Source organism: Dermacentor albipictus, chromosome 1 (assembly GCF_038994185.2).
Source record: "Dermacentor albipictus isolate Rhodes 1998 colony chromosome 1, USDA_Dalb.pri_finalv2, whole genome shotgun sequence".
NCBI classification, from domain to species: domain Eukaryota; kingdom Metazoa; phylum Arthropoda; class Arachnida; order Ixodida; family Ixodidae; genus Dermacentor; species Dermacentor albipictus.
Window position 1 is genome coordinate 227,428,801 of NC_091821.1, and position 20,411 is coordinate 227,449,211.

At 42.2% G+C, this 20,411-nt stretch overlaps 2 protein-coding genes across 5 annotated transcripts in view; both read right to left on the bottom strand.

The window, feature by feature from the left end:
* LOC139054247 (alanine--tRNA ligase, cytoplasmic-like) overlaps window positions 1-19,741 on the bottom strand; it is a 40,274-nt gene extending 20,533 nt beyond the window's left edge. Inside the window, exons 1-10 of one of the 4 annotated variants that reach the window (XM_070530960.1) lie at window positions 19,488-19,741; window positions 17,587-17,836; window positions 15,125-15,313; window positions 12,513-12,658; window positions 10,640-10,843; window positions 10,316-10,460; window positions 6,128-6,267; window positions 4,725-4,866; window positions 3,284-3,383; window positions 3,028-3,152 (exon numbers count right to left, since the gene is read on the bottom strand). In XM_070530960.1, the coding sequence (XP_070387061.1) occupies window positions 3,028-3,152; window positions 3,284-3,383; window positions 4,725-4,866; window positions 6,128-6,267; window positions 10,316-10,460; window positions 10,640-10,843; window positions 12,513-12,658; window positions 15,125-15,313; window positions 17,587-17,836; window positions 19,488-19,603 (1,557 nt within the window). In that variant the 5' untranslated portion in view covers window positions 19,604-19,741. Of the gene's footprint in view, window positions 1-3,027; window positions 3,153-3,283; window positions 3,384-4,724; window positions 4,867-6,127; window positions 6,268-10,315; window positions 10,461-10,639; window positions 10,844-12,512; window positions 12,659-15,124; window positions 15,314-17,586; window positions 17,837-17,906; window positions 17,927-18,156; window positions 18,286-18,310; window positions 18,408-19,487 lie in introns of those variants that run through there. The other 3 variants (XM_070530962.1, XM_070530963.1, XM_070530961.1) reach the window with 3 other exon arrangements.
* LOC139047173 (uncharacterized) lies at window positions 19,612-20,184 on the bottom strand. Its single transcript, XM_070521108.1, has one exon. The coding sequence runs from the start codon at window positions 20,182-20,184 to the stop codon at window positions 19,612-19,614; it is 573 nt and encodes a 190-aa protein (XP_070377209.1).
* Between the last annotated feature and the right edge of the window lie 227 nt (window positions 20,185-20,411).

Sequence of the window (20,411 nt, forward strand, 5' to 3'; positions counted from 1 at the left end):
GAAGTTGAAAATGAAAGGTAGGGCTTTGTGCGATTCATACTCAGATGTTTATTTGCACATGTCGATCATTGGTGCACCTATGTTTTAGTGTGGAACAAAAAGAAGCAATTGTTTTTGTTTGTGCATCACAGGTGGTTCCCACACTTCTTGTAGTATGTCATGCAGATCCCCGTGCAACCAGGAAACAACGCAGTGTTTTCGGGTTATTGTCAAAATTTAGAACATAGAAGCACAGATGTAAGGTTTGGCCCTTGACGACGGGACACGGCTGCGTGCGGATGCACCGCATCCTTTTGAAAAAAAGAAAGGAAATTCGACCAGAAAACATCTTGCGCACATATTGAATCGAGATGAACTTACACTCATGGTTATCGTCACTCCTGGAAGGGTCGCTGCCTTCACTGTCAGGAGGAATTGCTCGGCCATAAAAATGTGGGATCCATTTCACTTTTCCGAAGAAAGTAAACCATGCACACGTTGTTGCATTTGCGCAACATAGCAATGTTTGGTCGCCAGGGACAAACTATTCCAAGAAAACAAAGTTTTTTTGAATCTACAGAGTCAGGAGGATGTGGAGCTTTGCGCAAGAATATTTTTTTGCGCTTTGTCTTATGGAGAAATACATTTACCATTAGCAAAACTTACCTGTATCACTGCTCGCGGGCGCGTGCAGCCTTCGCCCCGTTTGTTTTGCTAGAAGATGCAAAGGATGAGCACAGATGGCAGGACAAGGCACCGTTTCTTTAGACGAATGTTGCGGAAATGCAACAATGTGTACAGGCAGCTCCAAACGGACTTTGCTTCTGTTTTTAACGCTGTTCATCGGAATGTTGCGTAAATGCAACAAGGTGCAGTAAAGGGTTAAAATGAACTTAAAGTAACGCTAGCAGAAAGAAACTATCCACAAGTTCCTTTCAACACAGCTTATGACGTCGCGTCAAGATTGGAGAGGCAGTCGGAATTAGCTAAGAAACAGCCTCCATGAGAATCTGAGAGACCACCAGCCTCTATAAGAAAATATTCTGATGCCCTCGCAAACTTAAACAACATCCAACGAAAATATCGCACATCATCAAGTAATGAGCATCTGAGAAAAGCGTTCCCGATGGTATCAAGGGTGGCCTATCGCCACAACACAAGCTTTAAAGGCATGCATGTAAAAGTCAGACATCTATCCCCCGTAACAAAAAATCGTGTTGTCACCCCAGGTGCAAAACCTGCAGGCACCTTCAAAGCGACATTAAAATTAAAATCACCACAAATAGTTATACACACGAAGTGAAAACTAGCTTTACTTGCACTAGCTCTGATATAATTTATATGCTTGAATGTTCCATCTGTAAGAAACAATATATTAGTGAAACGGGACAAATCAATGAACATCAGGTTAAATGAACATCGCGCGGACACAGCTAGAAAGCTTCTTAAAGCCGCTGCCAAACATCTCAACCCACCAGGTCATAACTTTGATGCACTTAAACTCTACAGCCTACAGTCAAATTTCCATTCTGTGCGAGACAAAAAATACAAAGAATCATACCTCATCCTTAAGTTCAGCAACCAATAGACATAAATGTTTCAAAGATATTTAGAATCTATTTGCTATGCTAAATTTCAAGCTATGGGCAATAGCACTTAGTTATTTTTTATTGGGTTGCTTAGCATTTTCTTCTTTTGATTTCTTATTTTTCTCTCTCTCTCTTTTTTTTTGCTTTCCTCCCTTTTTAAATTATTATTATTTTTTTCCCATGAGCACCTTTTCCTGACGCTTCTTTTATTCTCTCTTTCTGAGACACAATAGCTCACTGATTTCCAGAGAAGCAGATAATCCCCCCCATCGTCCAGGCCCCTGCCACGAAAAAACACACGGTCGGCTGACACACGGCGCTACCACATATTCCCTTTCTAGCACCCCTTTCTTTTCAATTCTACACCCTCGCCGCTAACACACCCTTGGTCATTGCCTCGCCCACCTGCATTACCCCCTCACCCTTTTAGAAGAAGCCTTCCTATATATATATACAGTGCCAAGGAAAGCACATGTCGCCTTGAAAGAAACAAGCCCACTTGTCAAAACGATGGCTCCCGCTTTTACCTTGTTCTTGTTTTGCTCATTGTCTTGAAGTTCCATCTCCCATCTACCCCATGTTTTCCCTGAATATGATTATAAGGCACACAGTAGTGGGAGACTCAAGATTTTGACCACCTGAGGTTCTTTAACATGCATCTAAATCTAGCATACAGTGTTTATAGACATTACAAAAGTGACCAAAAAATTAATGTCCAATACAATCCTACCTTCCACTTAATTCTTCCAGGCAAACATAGAAAAGGAAAAAAGGAGTCATTCCTGCCCGCAAGGAACACATCAAAACTCTACCTGTCTGCCCAAGGAACACATCACATTAAAGAAAAATAATTTCACAGGACAAAGGAATACACAAACATTAAGAATTTGCATTCTGAGAAAGAGAAACGAGAGAACAGAAAGGGGAAATGAGAGAATGGATGGCAGCAGGAGACACTGATACTGTTGGAAAGGTGCTACCCCCCAACAAAACATTTACCTTTAATATACACATTAGAAGAACTCATCAATGTAAACACTGAAGTGGAAACCCACATTGGCATGTCGCACAATGAGGCAGCACAATGGGTGGCAATATTAAGTCACAAGCTTACACATTAGTTTGTCTCAAGACAACATAAATAGCACTCAATGCTACAGATGCTACAATTGTGCTTTCACATGAGACCAGTGCCAAAGAGGCATTGAAACACACTGGTGCACTGCATGCTGCACTCTTTCAAGCATTTCCTTTCACAACAAACAACAGAATTAAGCCTTTTTTTTTTAATTTGATCGACTTGAGAATTCAACCAATTCTTGCAGCTCTATTATGGTGAAACCAAGGGTGTTGAATACAAAAGCACAAAAGCAGTCTCAAAGAGAGGAAAACAAAAACAAGAAAGCCACGTTATGAGTGAAATAAAAATAAATAAATAAAACACTAAATTTGTGCAGACCTGAAATTCCTTGAAGAGCCGCGCAAACTCTTCCCAGTCAACAGACAGGCCTCTTACTAGAGCCAGATCAGTAATCAGCTCCTTCTGGAGGCCATGCTGAACATAGAGTTCCCAGGCAATATGTCCTAAACAAAGAAGAAATGCGAACAGGAAGAAATCTTTGTGCAACACAAGCATCTCATGGTTGGACACACCTTACAGTAGTGCCCACGTGATAAAGCTACTATACAATGTTTGCCACAAATAGCCAACATACCAGGCATAACATCAGCCGACTTCACACCATTCAGTGCAGCCTCCGCCTTACTGATCTGATGAAGGTATTTGTCTTCTTCGGCATTCACAATATTTTTCACCTGCAACAACATATGGTGTGCAAATCATGCCATATGACATACAGAGACTGAAACACTTCACTCAATAGCACAGTGTGATAGCAATTCAAAACACTGCTAGGTAAAAATTGAAAACTGCCAATAAAAAGATACTATGTATGCCGAAATAGCAAGGGTGGACGCCTGGGTTAGTTGGTAATTTATGATAAAACTAAGCAGAGCACGATTGAGGACTTGAATCTCAACAAATGATTGAGGACCTTAACTGAGAAAATGTAAGAGTAGGGTTAAAGATTAATATGCAGAAGACAAAAGTAATGTTCAAGAACCTAGCAAGGGAACAAGAATTCGTGATCACCTAAATCCTATCACCTACAGTCAGCCCCTAGAGCCCCTAGAGTCTGTGCAGGAGTAAGATTATCTAGAGTAAGTTTATCTAGGCAGGCATTATAAAATCATGACTGGAAGCTTACCACTGTCTTTGAAAAGAAAAGTGTACAATCACTGCATTCTATCGGTGCTAACATATCGAGCAGAAACTTAGAGGTTAACAAAGAAGCTCAAGAACAAGTTAAATAAGGACCGCGCAAAGAGCAATGGAACGAAAAATATTAGGCGTAATGTTAAGAGATAGGAAGAGAGCGGTGTGGACCACAGAGCAAATGGGGAAAGCCTATATTCTAGTTGACAATAAGAGAAAAAACTGGAGCTGGGCAGGCCATGTAATGCATAGGGCAGATAACCGGTGGACCATTAGAGTTACAGAATGGGTAGCAAGGGAAAATAAGCGCAGTCGAGGATGGCAGAAAATTAGATGGGGTGATGTAATTAGCAAATTTGCAGGTGGCAGTTGGAATCAGCTAGCGCAAGACATGGGCTATTGTAGATCACTGGGAGAGGAATTGTCCTGCAGTGGACATAATGATGATGATGATGAAGCACAGCACAGAAGACAGAGACACAGAAAGACACAGAAAATGCTGGTTCTTTTTTTCTTTATTCTTTCAGTGCACATATTAAAGTTTCGCATCCATCCATCCAATTCAGTGCACATCTCCATATGTGTGACCTTTGCATCACCAATAAACACTGTTGATAGTAAGCGCCATTGGTGTTTTTCTTTCGGCCCCCATTTTTCGCATTTTTCTTAGTTTCGCCATGTCTATATAATGGGTAACAACAGCCACATCAGCAGTTCCAATCAAGAGTCACCACTTGCAATGGTGGCCTCTAATAACAAGAAAAATCTTTACATATATCCTTGGCAGCTGTACTTTTGTACCAGGCACTTATATTAAGTGCAAGAACATACATGATACAAAGACATTAAGTAAAACAATAATACTTTTATAATGTACTTACCAGCTCTATATTAATTCCAGGGTAAACATCACCCAGAAGATGCTGAACATCTTCTGCCAAGAGGGCCAGAGTTCCTCGATCACATTTCAAATGCCAGATTACTGCATGAGAAGCCTTGCGTATAATTCTCCGTAACTTGTTCCTGGGAGTAAAGTGAGAAAATGTATTAAGGCAGGTTTTCATGAAATGCAAGCAAGTAAAGATGTATCAGCTGTAACTGCATATTTTCTTCACAGAAGCATGATTACAAAGAGTGGAATAGGTGCAAATAGTGAGTAGCAGTCCACATACTTGCAGGATAGGCTGTTACAACAATGTATGCTGTACGTCATTCATAAATCAAATTTCCTTTCCTCCACTTCCTTTTTCTTTAAATCCCCTTCCCCCATTACAGGTTAGCAAACCGTATTGTTTGCTGGTGGTCAACCTCCTTCCTTGCCTTTTCACTTTCTCTCGCTTGTATTCAGAGCACTACACAGGCAAGCCTGGTTTTTGCATATGAAATTACACAAAGCAAATACATTAAGCCGGCTGTTAAACTTGACCTGCAATATAAAACTCACACACAACTGCATACAAAGATACTAAGCTAAGTGCAGCATAATCCATGCCCAGATGTTTTGCCGCTCACATCCTTTCATTTTCGTGCAGTGGCACAAATAAACGTGACACTCTAGCATAACTGCACTCTCAAGACTAAGGCCCTGTGTATAAATGTTCTGATACAATTTACTTGAAAATTTCACTGACGATTACGATACTCCCTAATGCAACTTTGAGTGCAGTTATACACATGTTTTCATTTCGCGATATATTGGCTGGCACATACAATCAGTCTCGTGCAGCACACTGCAAACGGAGCGAGGTGTGGCGCAACTACCTCGATAGACTGGAGATCATGGGAGCCAGTGATTAGGGGCCAGCGCATGGGTGATGCGTGGGCACAATTCATAGAAGTTGCGACGGACAGACCTAGACAATGCACGCTACTCTGGTGCCATCTCGTAGTGACCGCTGCAAAGCACCTCATGCACGGCACTTCGCTTTTCTTACCACGCTTTTGCCATACCCTCCTCCACTTTCTGCCTCATGGTTCCGATGCACCCTCCTCTCTGCTTTCCTCCTTGCGCTTATTCTCTCACTGCTTTCTTCGTCCCCCACTACACGTCGCCTTCGCTCTCATGTTTCACTGTGCTCATTCACTCGGTTACGCCGGGAACACCAACGCTCTCCGTAAGAACGGGCACCTAAAAGCTGCACTCTAAAATTTTATACGCGAATTGCTTTAATCAAAACGCAGAACAACAAGGCAAACTACAGCACAAGCAATAAATTTGTAAAGCCAGCTTGACGCTTGTTCGCAGGCCTCTTAAAATGAGCAAGACTTGAGCTACTGAGCTCACCCAGCATCTGCATGTTCTGGAAGTACACCATCAGAAATGGCCATTGTGAACATACGGGCATGGTCCACAGCAGTGCGATAGGCAGTGTCCACGAAACAGCCACTGCCTACCAGACCACTGTAAGGCTTCACTCTAGCTTTCTGCAAAAAAAAAACATTGAGAAATTTCGGGAGAAACTGTGAAAGTTTACAGGCTCAATTTTGATCGTAGGCCACTAACCCCACTAAGATAGGCACTGCATTACAGAAGAGCTCTGAAAAGTTGATTATATTCTTTTAAACTGAGCTCATAAGACTTTTGTTCTTAGGCCAGCAGCATGGTATGTTGCCATGCATGTCATTAGGTTTCTTAACATGAGGCAACATCATGCGAAACCTAAGAACTGGGACAGTGTCACAGCAGGTGGGACAACAGTGAAGAAATCGATGTATAATGTAGCAAGACTAAGATGCCACACATCAGATTCAGATATGTGCATGCGAGTTAATTGCTACAGAAAATGCTGCATACAGCCTGTTAGATGTCCTCCAGTTGATGCCTAAACAATTTGGTCAGTGCAGCCATAACATTGGTGTTACACTGGAATTGTTGTCTCTACAACTTCCTTTTGCATTCAAAGATGTGAGAACCGCATGGTTACACGTATGGATGAATGATGAAAAACCTCACCAACTTTTCTGCTTTACTACATTTTGCACAATATTTTTTAACATCTTGTGATATTTCTAATCATCACAATAAAACCGATTCTTTCTAATCATCACATGCATGCAAGCATCCAGCTTTTTGTGATAGAGGCAAAATTGTACAGAACTATGCTGCGGTGTTTATACTTGAAGACTTCAAAAGACTATATCCAACACCTGCAAAGTGTTCTTGTAGCACTTTGCATTGATATTTAATTATTTATGCGTCTGACATTCCGTTGCTACGAAATAAACTCACACTTGCTAGCCTATCTTGAACAGACTCTGAAATCACATTGTCCATATTGTGAATCATGTCCAACACAAAGGACATGCAACGAGAATTGACGTATTGATGTTTGCTTGTTTGTACATTAGTATGCACTCCACCATGATGCTATTACTCTATCTTTGGGCACCACAGGTACCAGTCCATCTGACATTGCACAAATAGGTTTACATTAAGAATGCTTCATGGTTCTTCAAAGCAAAAAATATAATTATCAGTGAATGGTCAAAATTGAAAGCTGTTTTAATAATAGCAACGCAGAAAGAATGCCAAGAAGTGAGTGATAGTGAATAAAAGTGGCAGCAATTGTCACCAAGAGCAACATAACATTCTAACTTTTATTTTTCTCACTATCACATTCTCAATGACACACAAGGTTCCGGTTTCCCCCCAAAACAAATACACACACACATATATATATATATATATATATATATATATATATATATATATATATATATATATATATATATATATTGTAGTGCGAAATAAGAGCGCCAGCAGGAAACGAAGGGGAAGAAGACGGTTGTTGTTGTTGGTGCTCGCACTTGCCCCGCTCAGCCTTTGTCTCTTTCTATACATTCATATAAAATGCCGAGCGCATCTAGCCTTAAACGCATACAGAGTCCTTCCATGTTTTTTTCTGGTCACGAAACTGCCGCCTCAGTTTCATATAGCGCCAGCGCCCGCCGCTAGAGGCGCAACCGTGCATGAGAGTGCATGCGAACGCCGCTACCGCTGTGGTTGTGTGTGGGGCAGCCTCGGTATTCTAGCTTTCTCAACTTCCTCAACGATCGCTTTACTCTCACGTAACTATTTTTAACATTGAATATAATTAAATTACTCCCTGAGCGTGTCTTCTGCGATGATATGAGCGCACGGGACGAAAAAAAAAAAAAAAGCCGCTCATAACATGGAGCTTGCGGCGGTCTCAGACCGAAAAAAATAAAGATCTGGAATTTTAAAAGCCAGAACCGCGATACGATTATGAGGCACGCCGTAGTGGGGGACTCGGGATTAGTTTTGATCACCTGGGATCCTTTAAAATGCACCTAAATGTAAATAAACGGGTGTTTTGCATTTCGCCCCCGTCGAAATGCGTCCGCTGTACACGGCCGGGCGGTCTCGGTCCGGATTGCTTCGTCATCACCGTTCGCCTCAACGCTTCGGTGGGCTCCGCTTTTTAATATTTGCCTTAAATTAAACACCGCGCATTCGCAACAAAACGCCAGTGGTCCCACTTATCACCAGATGAGTAAGCGCCAATTCTCCGTTGCGCATGGCGCCAGATTGTTCGCCGAGCACAGCTGTTCAGTTTCTGTTAAACTGTGGCAGAGAAGGACTCTGTGGGCAGAATCTTATAACGAGATCAAAAGAATGAAATTGCTATTGCAAAGGGCTGCTACCGTAGAATACTTAATGACAAAGAAAAGGGAACTGAGCTGCTCCATGCGCTTAAGATTTCTTGCGAAGCGATGCCATTTCTGAATAAGATTTAGGTAGAATTAATGCAAGACGAACTTCGCTACTAAATGTCTTCGGTGCGGCTTTTAACAACGAATTAAGGCGAACCTGAAGTGTTAGAACCTGCACAGTTGAAACTAGCTGTAATTAGGCAATTGCCTTAGCAAGCAGTCGTTTAGAAGCGTCAGTAAGCCCAGCACTTATTCACGCTGCTCAACGAACACAAGTAGCCACATCACAAATACAGCAATTTTTTTTTAAATGGCTTGTTAGAGATACCACCTTTCTACTTCTTCAGCTGTTACTTAAACATGCAAACAAAACTTGCTCAGCAAATCACAATACAAATGTAGCTAACAGTGTGCTAATAACCTTCTTACTCATAGCAGCTTATAGACTTAAAAGTACATGCAATTGAAGAATTGTAGCCCACCAATAGCCAAGACTAAAGGACAATGGAAAATAAAACAATGCATATTATTCAGTTTTAACACTTGCATTTAAAGGAATTCTAATGCTTTACCTTTCATAGATGGTCGGGGTAAGGGCGCTATTGCTGTGAACTACTCTATCCTGGTATAACACAAATTGAGGTTGCAACAAAGCATAAAGCAAATGTGTTTTGTCATCAATGCCCTGATCAGATCTCACAACACCCTTATTCTCCTTCATCATCAGCATCGCAATTTTTTGTAAGTGGTCACCTTTACACGATAATCGTGATACCTACTGCGTCCCTTTAACTGGCACCGTTTCAACTGGTTGGTTTCCTACCACCCCCTGCTGGACATGAAGCTCGCCCCTTTGCTGTGACGATGTCCGAGGCGTCAAAGTGTTTCGCGCACACACGTGTATACTTCGATTCGAAATTAAAACCGCCACTTCCCTGCCGTGGTATGGCCCGCTTCCATTTCTCGCGCTGATCCTTGTTATTTGGTAAACAGAACAACGACACGTTTTCAGTCGTGCCCTTGTCGCCGGAACAGCACCCAGGCATGCAACACGTGTTCGGCATCGTTGTCCCACCCCACCACTTCAACCAAACAGCCCAACACTCGAACAATAGCACAGCACAGGCTCAGAACGCACCCGATCAGTCAGCTCGCCTCGCAGTGCGCACGCATTTCGGTACGCGAACGATGCCCTCTGTGGCACAGTGGCGCCGCGTCGCGGCACCTTTGGGCAGTATATAAACCTCTCCCATAGAGTGACGGCGGAGTTTCGTGACCAGAAAAACATGGAAGGACTCTGATGCATACTATCAATATATATATATATAAAAGAACACCTGAGACTTTCATTTTATCCCATTCCTTACATTCACAGAAGCTCAATATTTCTAGAAATAAGGAACACAAACTCGTATCTTCATCATTCCTTCAATGCAAAACAAGCAATGAGATTTGTCTGCTCCATATAATCACATAGGTACTCCAAACAAACTTACTTTAAGAGATTATTGCAGCTCTTAAGTTGTAGAAGAAGTTAAACCAAACACATTTAGCATCTTAGATAGTTAAAAGAGCACAAATATGCACACTCGCCAAAACTGCGAACACCCAAACACGCAGACACACTAGATACGTCCACTACACACTATTCACACTCTTTTAATTATCTAAGATGCGTTATAAACTAGCCTAACAAGTTCTTTTGGAACATTTCGCATGCACTCAGCCATAGCAAAATGAAACGAGAATTCTATAAATTTGGGCATCCATGTTATGAAAATAAATACTAAACCACTACCTTTTGCAATGCCGTAATGAGAGGTGAAAACAAGTCCGTGTCATAGTTTGATTTCGCATTCTGAAGAACTGCCGTAAGGCGTTCAAGTCCCATTCCTGTGTCCACATGTTTCTTTGGTAGTGAGTGCAACTGACCATCAGCGTCCCTTAAGGAAAGAAAAAATTTTATTTTTACTTTCTAAAGACAGGATGTCAACTTTTCCACACACAAAAAAAAAAACAGTAAGTGAGCGATTCCCACTGCAGGAGAAGGCTCATTATATGACTCTAGAAAATAATGCAACTACACATTTAAAAAAATCACAGCATTGTGCAAAATGCTCACCTGTTGAATTCCATAAACACAAGGTTCCAAAGTTCCACCATGTCATTGTGCCCAGCATTGACTCGATGCACAGGAGGTGATGAAGCAAAGCTGTGCTCAGCAAGGTCAATGTGAATTTCAGTACAGGGGCCACATGGTCCGACATTGCCCATCTCCCAAAAGTTTTCCTTCATTCCAAAGGGAAGGATATGCGCCTCTGGCACACTGAAAATTGGAAAAAGAAATGATGCTGACACAAGCACAGGATCAAGAAAACTGCCACTTGACATTTTTATTTCTATTTATCCTTGAAACTGACCCAGTAAAATTATGCAGTAACTAGTCAGACTCAACCGTCACCCCACCTCCACATCCTTCATCTCAAAACTCACTGCCCAGTGGATGATCACAGCCACTTCATACAAAGACCAAAGGTATTTTTTCATCTTCACTGGTGGCACGATAACTCTTGTGAACAATACTCTGGACTGAGGACCCTGACAGCATGCCCACCTTTACTGCCAATAAATCCTTGGCTGAGTCAACAGTCAACTTCCTTCACTACAAGAGAAGTAAATGATGCCCTTCTTTTAACTTGACCTTGTACAAAAGTCCAAAAATGTTGCCATGCTCTTAAAATTCCTAATTTTAACTCTCAGATTAGTCAAACCAATTTTGGATGTCTGATGGGCATTGAGAGATAACTTGACTGAGAAACACAAAATGCACCCAAACACAAATTTTCATGGGAGTCATACAAAATTTCTGCCATGAAAAGGAGCACTTTCATCCATCTGAAAGCAGCTCCGAAGCTACAAAGGAAACCCATACAGGTTCCTAAAATGCAAGCTCCACAGTTGAAGAGCATTTTTTCTCAACTTTGGAAGTTTTTCCACCTTGCATATTTACACAGAACTTATTTGCTTATACTTTTTATTGATTAATTTGCTCTCACACTATCATGTGCTAGTCTCCTGGTTAGCCCAGTTTGTAAAGCAACTGCCCCAGAAAGGTAGTGATACGAGGTTCGTTTCAAGGGCCAGGAAAAAGTGTTTTCTAATGCAAAGCTTTCTTTCTAAGGAACCCTTATGGGTTTTCTTTGTAACTTCGTGCACTTTCCGTGCATACAACTCTACCTTTCAAGAATGTTCTTCCACCCTGTGCACTTCCGCAGAACTTAATTGCTAATTAAACATTGCTGGCACTTCCTAGAAACAAAATTACGAACCACACGTCACTATTAACACATCTCAAAAGTTACATCTCAAGTAATGCCATTTCTGACTTGCTGGAACCAATAAACATCCATGCCACATTGAATTCATTGGTATGTCTGAACATAGTAGCAGCCACGCAGAACACATTTCAAGGACAATGCCTAAACTTTCCAAAATAACTTGAGTGACTGCTTGCCACAGCTTTCAGACATTAGCACATTCAATGAGACACAGTTTCCTTATACAAAATTGGTGCACTTATGTGCAAAAAATTTTTTCAGACCACAAACTTCCACTTAACATGAACTATAAGCATTGCAAGGCAGGCTAAAATGCTGAGAGCACAGTTGATGTGCATTTGAGAAAGCAAGCTGTTGAAAATTTTTAATGTTTTGAAAATAACACAATATTTGTGAGTGCAGAAATTCAGAGCACTATGTGTTTCTGCATTCATCGCAACAACTATTAAGCATCAGTTTCACTGCTTTGGTTTCTCAAATGCACAATGTCAGTACTGTCAATAAAAGGTAACATGTAGCTGATTTTCAGCACTTAGCAGCACACACAACGCTTTCAGTGTCCCCACTGTATAGGCTATAATGTAGCAGCAGTTTTATGTAGCTGTTATCCTGGTACACACAAATCAAGGGCTAGTGGCCAATGCCCAGGTAGCTTACCCAAGGTCCAGCCACACATGTCGACACTCTTCATCTGGCTGCAAACCTAAGGTATCATCTCCAGCAAAGTAAGTTACATAAAGCCTTTCCTTCGGCAGCTGATAAACTTTTGTGAGCAGTTCCCAGGCCATTGCACATGCTTCCTTCTGTAAAAAAAAAAAAAAGGAGTGGGCATTCCAGAACTAAATTTTTTAAAACATACTCAGTCACGACCACTCGCAATTAAAGGTTATAACAGATGTGTCACATAATTGACAAACAGCAAGTAGTAGTAGTAGTAGTAGTTCTTATGAAAAGATGAAACAAGATGGTAGCTGAAATACTAAGAGCATAAATAAAGTACCTATTTTTCAGAATTTAATGATTGACCATCTCTAATGCTTAGTGCCTACAGACCTGCAAGTAGTGATACAGGTACAATGTCAAGTTGTAGGGAAAGCAGTAGCCCACAAAAAACAACATGCCAAGCCCATTCATTTGAGGTCCGATACAACCTTTTTTTCAATGCATTCTGAAAAATGCAAGATAGAAGTGCTAAGAAGATTGAAGAAATTATTTCCGAATGCCACCAAAAGCACAAGCCTTGTGCCCAAACCTTTCAAATGTTTTCTGCTACATTGGTGGAACAACCTGATTCAACAATTTTAGTTGCATATACATGGCATCACTGTGTCATGGGTGACATAGGGTATTCCTACTGTGTGGCAGCAAAAATACAGGTCTTTTTAATTGAGTGAAAACAATATGCTCGTGAAAAAATAGTACAGCTGTAAACATTTTTGTTGCAATCAGTTGCAATGGGTATGAACTTTGAGTCGAGTACAAATGTGACCAATCAGTGTCACATAATGTACCTTATAAAAAACACAGTACATACCCAATGCCCTGCTTGGTTGTATTAGAACTCCTCAAGAGAACTGCTCAATGCTTAGAAGACACAACTAATGTACACTTGTTGCTCACTGATGTTAAATAGAAGCTTACAAAGCTAAATAACTTCCAACACCTGGCTGAAAACATGATGCTTTCTTTATGATCTAGAACCAAGTTCATGGACACAAGGATAGCGCATGTTTATGTACAAACATTCTCTCAGTGCTCCGAAGTCATTTTTGCATTCATGAAACTGAAGCTCGTTACACTTAGATTACTTAAAATGCTACATACATATGTCCCCAAAATATACCTACACAACTCTAAGTGTTTGTTAGCACTACAGAGAATTCAGAAGTACCACTTCAACAATGAGGATCATAGTAAAGCAAAATCAAGAATAGTCTATGCAATCAATTTCAACTACAACCAATTTGCAGGCCTCTTTCTGGTTTCCTCCACCCGCAATAAATTGTCACAGCAGGCCAAGGCAAAGAAGTATAGCATAGCAGCTGCATAGCTGTCACGAGAGATACAAACAGTGTCTTACAAAAATATTGACAAGTTTCTGTAGATCCCCATGTTTTTCCAAGAGGTGGGCCTGTATGGAGCCTGTTCAAATTTTTAACCATCTTAATAGATATTGATGGGCTAGTTGGTGAGCTATGATATTGGTTAAGGAGCACACTTGAATTAAACACATTGATGCACACATGAAAAAGGACATACACAGGTGCTTCATGAATATCCTTAATCATATCTCAGGAGTGCCAACCAGCATGACACTCAGTGCCATGCCTACGTCAGCATACTCACTAACGCATACAGTGACTGCTACTTGGTCCATGGTCATTTCACAGGTGTGATATCTCACGCCTGTGACAAAGGGTGCGAGTGGACGTGAGTATGTACAGGAGTGAGCGCCGGTTAATGCGAGCAGGAACAAAAGCCAGTGACCATGAGTTTGAATGGATGCATCAACATGAGTGACTATTGGCAAGTGTGAGTGGATGTGGTGGGAGTTGACATGAGCATGAGCATGAGTGGGAGCCAATGTGTGAATGGAAGGGAGTATGAACACGAGTTGGTGAGCATGAGGAGAAATGTGAGTGCCAATTAACATGAATGCACATGAGCATGAGGAAGTACATAGCCTACAAAATTATTGGTGAGTACGAGTGAGCATCCGCTTATTCTGCTGACCTATGGTGCCATGTCACGAAGTGGGACTGCGAAATTAGCATGCATGCAGAGTGTCCTCTTGTCTGCTCAACTAATGAATTCAGGGCACCATAGTCGTTTGCTGTTTATAAGTTTATCTATTGCTTGCAATCTCTTATTGTATCTATCGCTTGCAATTTCTTATGGTAACCATTATGTGAGCACAAGAATCCCAGGAGATGACAATTAAACATAGCAGGTGGGAGTTACATGCCACTTGCGCAAAAATGTGTGTGCATTCCTGCTTGCATTGAAAGCAGATAAGCAGCAGGGGCTATGTCGAGCTGTATAGAATAGCCTAGCAAATGATGCATGAATAAGAGGAGACTGGGTGGACGCATATGTGTACCCTCGCGTCTTTCGCAGGTGCACTCTATCATACGGTGCTGACCATCATGTCGGTCGATGCTCCCTTGAGATTTTTAAGCACTTGAAGAACTGTGCCTATCACAACAAGTTAGAGAAACTCAACTTTCATTGCAGAAGCAAGTAAAAAGTTACACAAAAGTTTCATTGACCTTGAAATAGTCTCCAAACGACCAGTTTCCGAGCATTTCAAAAAAGGTGTGGTGCGACAAGTCCTTTCCAACATCGTCCAAGTCATTGTGCTTGCCACCAACCCTGATACACTTCTGGTAGTTTGCAGCTCGCTGCAAGTCATATAAAGGGCTGGATGGTTCCACCATTCCAAGAAAAACTCCCTTGAACTGCAAAACAAAATCATGTAAATTAAATCTGCACTAAAATTGTCAAAATGCCAAGAAATAAAAGATAGCCACTTAACCACTCCTTTTGTTTCCCCAACCGTTCTTTTACCCTCCATTCCTTTGCCCCCAAGTGAACTGAACAAAGAGGAGCAAATAAAGTAAAGCAGCTTGTTTAAAACGACATTAGTTACTACAGAACAGGAAAGTGAGACAGAGTTGAGAATTAATACCAGTATGAAAACAAATGCTCTGTAGTTGGTACATGCTCCATTTCATATACCTGGTGCACAAGGTATTTAAGGTCAAGGCTTTGAATTGTCACAGGTATTTACATTCTCACTCTTTCTGTTTAGGTGCTTAACTTTGTCCTCACTAACCCCTCTCTCACCTATCTAGCACATTCATTCCAGGGTATCATCCTCCAGTCCGACAAAAGTGATAAAGCCGTACACTATCCAAGTCTTCTTACACGTGGAGATCGCCACCTTTCTAAATGTCGTAAAATCCTTTATTTTCGGGCGAGACTACATCTTATACCCAGTTATCGTGTATGACAAAGAGGAATGAGTGCTGCGAGTGGCCACATGCAGGCAGTAGTCTCTCAAGCAGGTGGAGGCTATGAGGAGTGAGAACCCTGAAAGGCCAATCACAGCCATTGTGGCACAGCTTCAAGTGGCTGAGTCAACAGCGAAGCTTTTGGAGCCCGATGTCATTAGGCGCCACTTCTAAGTAACGGGTTTCCTTGCTCCCACAGGGCCTGTGCCACCCAAGAGTGGGTGGCTGTAAAGTTCTGCTGTCACATCACCCTCAATGTGGCGGCTTAGCTCCCGTTATAAACCTGCTACACTGCTATGTACTGGGGGCGCCAGTGATAGGGAGGGGAAACTAACAAACAGCCACACCATGCTAAAACTCGCTAAAGGCTGCTATTGTGGAACTCCTGCCCAAAATCAATACACACTGTCTGATTAGAACATGCAGCTGTTATAGGAGCTAAACTTAGTCAATAATTGGCACCAGATACAGTTTTATTGAACAGTTTCAAATAAAAAAAGTATGAAAAAGAAACAATGCAAAAAATTTGGAATTAATGTAATGATTCTAGTCTGAAATATTGTTGATATTCGTTAAGTTGTCATTATGTCCCAAGTACATCATGCACCCAGTTACTTCCAGGACAAATACTCTGTACACGACCATATAGTAAGAACAGCTGGTAATCTTGTTCATCAAAATGCTCAGTGGGTATATTTCAGCCTTCCAGTCTTTTACACAGAAGTGAAAGTGTGCTCCAAGTGTTTTATCAGTCTGGATTTCTTGCAGCAGTGAGATGAGACAAACCATTCAGTCTGCCAAACCTGGTACTGTTATAGCATATATTGTTGGGGAAGTTGGTAAATATTTGACGTAAGTAAAGAAAAGTCCAAATTAGGCCAAAGACAAGCTCAAAGTCAGCATTATGAACACTCTGGTTTCCTTACAGGATATATTATGAACTCACTTACTGGTAAGCAAGATAATAATAATATATGGGGTTTTACGCGCCAAAACCACTTTCTGATTATGAGGCACGCCGTAGTGGGGGACTCCGGAAATTTTGACCACGTGGGGTTCTTTAACGTGCACCTAAATCTAAGTACACGGGTGTTTTCGCATTTCGCCTCCATCGAAATGCGGCCGCCGTGGCCGGGATTCGATCCCGCGACTTCGTGCTCAGCAGCCTAACACCATAGCCACTGAGCAACCACGGCGGGTTGGTAAGCAAGATGTCAGCTTTAAAAAATAAGGGCATTTTGCACATGGCAGAGAAATTTCACACACATGAGAGTTGAAGTGAATCACACGCCTAAAAAAACAACCTGCTACATGCCCTTAAGGCTTCATGCCGACACAACTTCAATCTTGTAATTATTTTTCAGGTCGGCTACGAGAAGTGTTTTTTAGAACATAACAGTGCTCACTATATTTGAGAAACAGGTGTCTGAAAGCTAGAACTGAATTGATTATTGTTAATATATAGTGACAGAATACAGCCTTTTAGGTGTTGAATGCCTAAAAGAAATTGCCTTACAGTAAAATATGATTTCCCACGACTGTCAAACAGTATCACTGTTGCGTTTCGTGTACACGTCACAAGAGAACGCTGTACATGTACTGAATCTTCTTTACGAATGTGTACCCTAGTTGTAGACAAAACGACATGGCATACAGAACCGCTGCAGTTTTTTACACACAAATATCAGTAAACTTCCCGTCATGAATAAATGGCTTGCCTGGTTCATGCCCGCATTTGTAAACAGAACAGATTTGTCCGCGGCTGCGGGCACAACAGAGCTGGATGGGACGAACTGGTGTTCATGGCCTTTGACGAAATATTCGACAAACGTCTGACGAGCTTCACGAGCGGTGAATTTTCTAGTTGGACAAGTGCAGAGACCACGCAGATGTTTAAGTCTCAGCCACGTCAAGTGTCTTCCCCACAATTTTAGTGTTTTCCCTGTCATTTTAGATGCCAAGGAACACCTGAAAGTTGGAGAATGTTGCCGGTTCGTGAAGTCATCAACAGCACGTATCAAGCATAATCCAAACATACAGCATATATGTGCGCATAAAAATTAACCCTGCTATCGTCATAATCATGCCATACAGGTATCCTCAGGTTATAAATAAAAGGACGCACGCCAATAAAATAGTTGGTTACTTGAGTTTTGAAATCAAAACAAACACGGACAACGCATATATTTATACGACAGCAAGTACTCAAGACGTCTGGATTAAATAACTGGCAATAGAGGTGATTAAACGGCTGCCTATACGACATAATGAAATTAGCGCATAAGCACCTTGATTTTGTTACCAAATGATCATTACAGGTTTCCCGGCACCTGGAATTACACAAATATCGAAACAAGCAGATCGCCCTCAACACGTGGTAATGAGCATGTAACCCATTATCTAAATTCAAACCTAATGTTTGCCTAACGTAGCGAATCTTACCGCATGAGCGATAACCTTAGCATAAACTAAAACACGTAATTCGCGTGATATTTGCACGCCGCTTGCTGCATGGTTAGCATGGTCGCCGCCATTTCTGCTAGCGTCGTCATAGAAACAAGAACTACAATTTCACATTAACCGTTGAAGAGCAAACAACTATGAAAAATATATAATTTATTATGTCATTCTTATTATTATGCTTACAAAAAAAGGTATTTGCCAAAATGACGCAAGCACTGGCCCTAGTTTCGCCAGTTCTTTCAACCTGCTAAACAAAGCGCGCGAGTTTCAAACTTTCCATTAAATTTGTCTCCTGCTTTTGCAATGGAATGAAGGCTCTAAGGCTCTAGCACCTGTTGTATAACGTTGTTGTGATGATGACTATGATGATGATGTGCCGCTCCTATGGTGCATACGCACTAAATCATACTTTTTTCAGCGTACTTTCCCTTTACAACACAATACGTTCTTCCTTTTTGCCTTTTCTCTATTACATGAGGGTCTTTCAATCAATGCAGATTACCACACTCTTCGATCTACATCTTTCATGATATTCTCGTTCAAACAACGAGAAATGACAGCAAGCTGTATTGTAAAACGGAGATATTAGTTAGTCTACTGTAAATGATAAGCATTGTTTGCCCTTGAACGGTGTAATCCGCGTGCGCCAATTGAAGAATTAACGCAGTGTCGCGTCGTTGAGTTCCGCTTGTCAAAATAACCTGCATTGCATAAATATTGAAAAAAAATGCACCCACGAGATTTCAGAAATTTTGTACTTGTCTTGCCGTAATTATTTCTTGTGGTTGTGTACAATGCACTGGCTTCATGTTCACTGTCTGCAAACTATTAAACAGGATCAGCAGCGTGCACGATCCGCAGATTCAGAGGATATGTCCGGATATCCTCGCAACCAAACTTGAACCCGGTTAAGTATTGCTCCGACACTTAACCGTTGTCTCGTCGGAAATTTCAATCGTTTTGGAGTGGGTCGTCATTTGTCGAATAATAAAATACCTGTACTCGCGCTATTTCATTGTGGTGAAAATACCTTGCGTATATGTAAACTGTAACGTAAGTTTTTAAATCCCGATGCATGTTGCATAAAAAGACCATCTCGCTCCCGGCAAGTAGCAATGAGCATCCGCAGAGTCTTTATAGGTATAACGATTCTCACTTCTTCAGTCGCCACGTGCTTCTGCTAGCGAGATCCGGCGGCGTGTGTGGGTGCTTGTGAAGGTCCTTTGTGTTCACCGCAAAAGTAGTGGCCACGCTGCGGCCGAAGTGCCGCATCTTCGGCCTCAGTGGGCACGCTGGGGCACAAGTGGCCCACCTCCGGTTTCCCCGACTCCGGGTTGTTCTCGAGGGGAGCCGGGCGAGTCGATGCTGAAGTACATCAGGATTACGACCGTGTCCGAGTACGACAGCGGCCGCAACCGGTCGTTGTTGTCCTGCTGCCGATCTTGCTTCGCCTTGCCGAGCTCGAGCAACGTGGGTGGATCGTTGCAAAGGTCCTTTTTGTTCCCTGCAAGGATGGTGGGCACGATGGGGCACAAGTGGCGTACCTCCAGCTTCCCCGACTCCGTATTGTTCTCGAGGGAGTCGGGCGAGTCGATGCTGAAGTACATCAGGATCACGACCATGTCCGAGTACGACAGCGGCCGCAACCGGTCGTTGTCCTCCTGTCGCCGATCTTGCTTCGCCTTGCCGAGCTCGAGCAACGTGGGTGGATCGTTGCAAAGGTCCTTTTTGTTCCCCGCAAGGATGGTGGGCACGATGGGGCACAAGTGACGTACCTCCAGCTTCCCCGACTCCGTATTGTTCTCGAGGGAGTCGGGCGAGTCGATGCTGAAGTACATCAGGATCACGACCATGTCCGAGTACGACAGCGGTCGCAACCGGTCGTTGTCCTCCTGCCGCCGATCTTGCTTCGCCTTGCCGAGCTCGAGCAGCGAGTGCGAGTCGCTGCAAAGGTCCTTTTTGTTCCCCGTAAAGATACTGGGAACGCTGGGGCAGGCCTATTTGACGTCAACCTCGATGGCGGTGGCGTAGTTCTCGAAGACAGTATAGGCACATGCGCCTGGAAACACGTCCTTACTGA

Bases quoted from the DNA above. Each gene is read 5' to 3' on its own strand.
- LOC139047173 (XM_070521108.1), bottom strand. From the start codon at position 20,184: ATGGTCGTGATCCTGATGTACTTCAGCATCGACTCGCCCGACTCCCTC.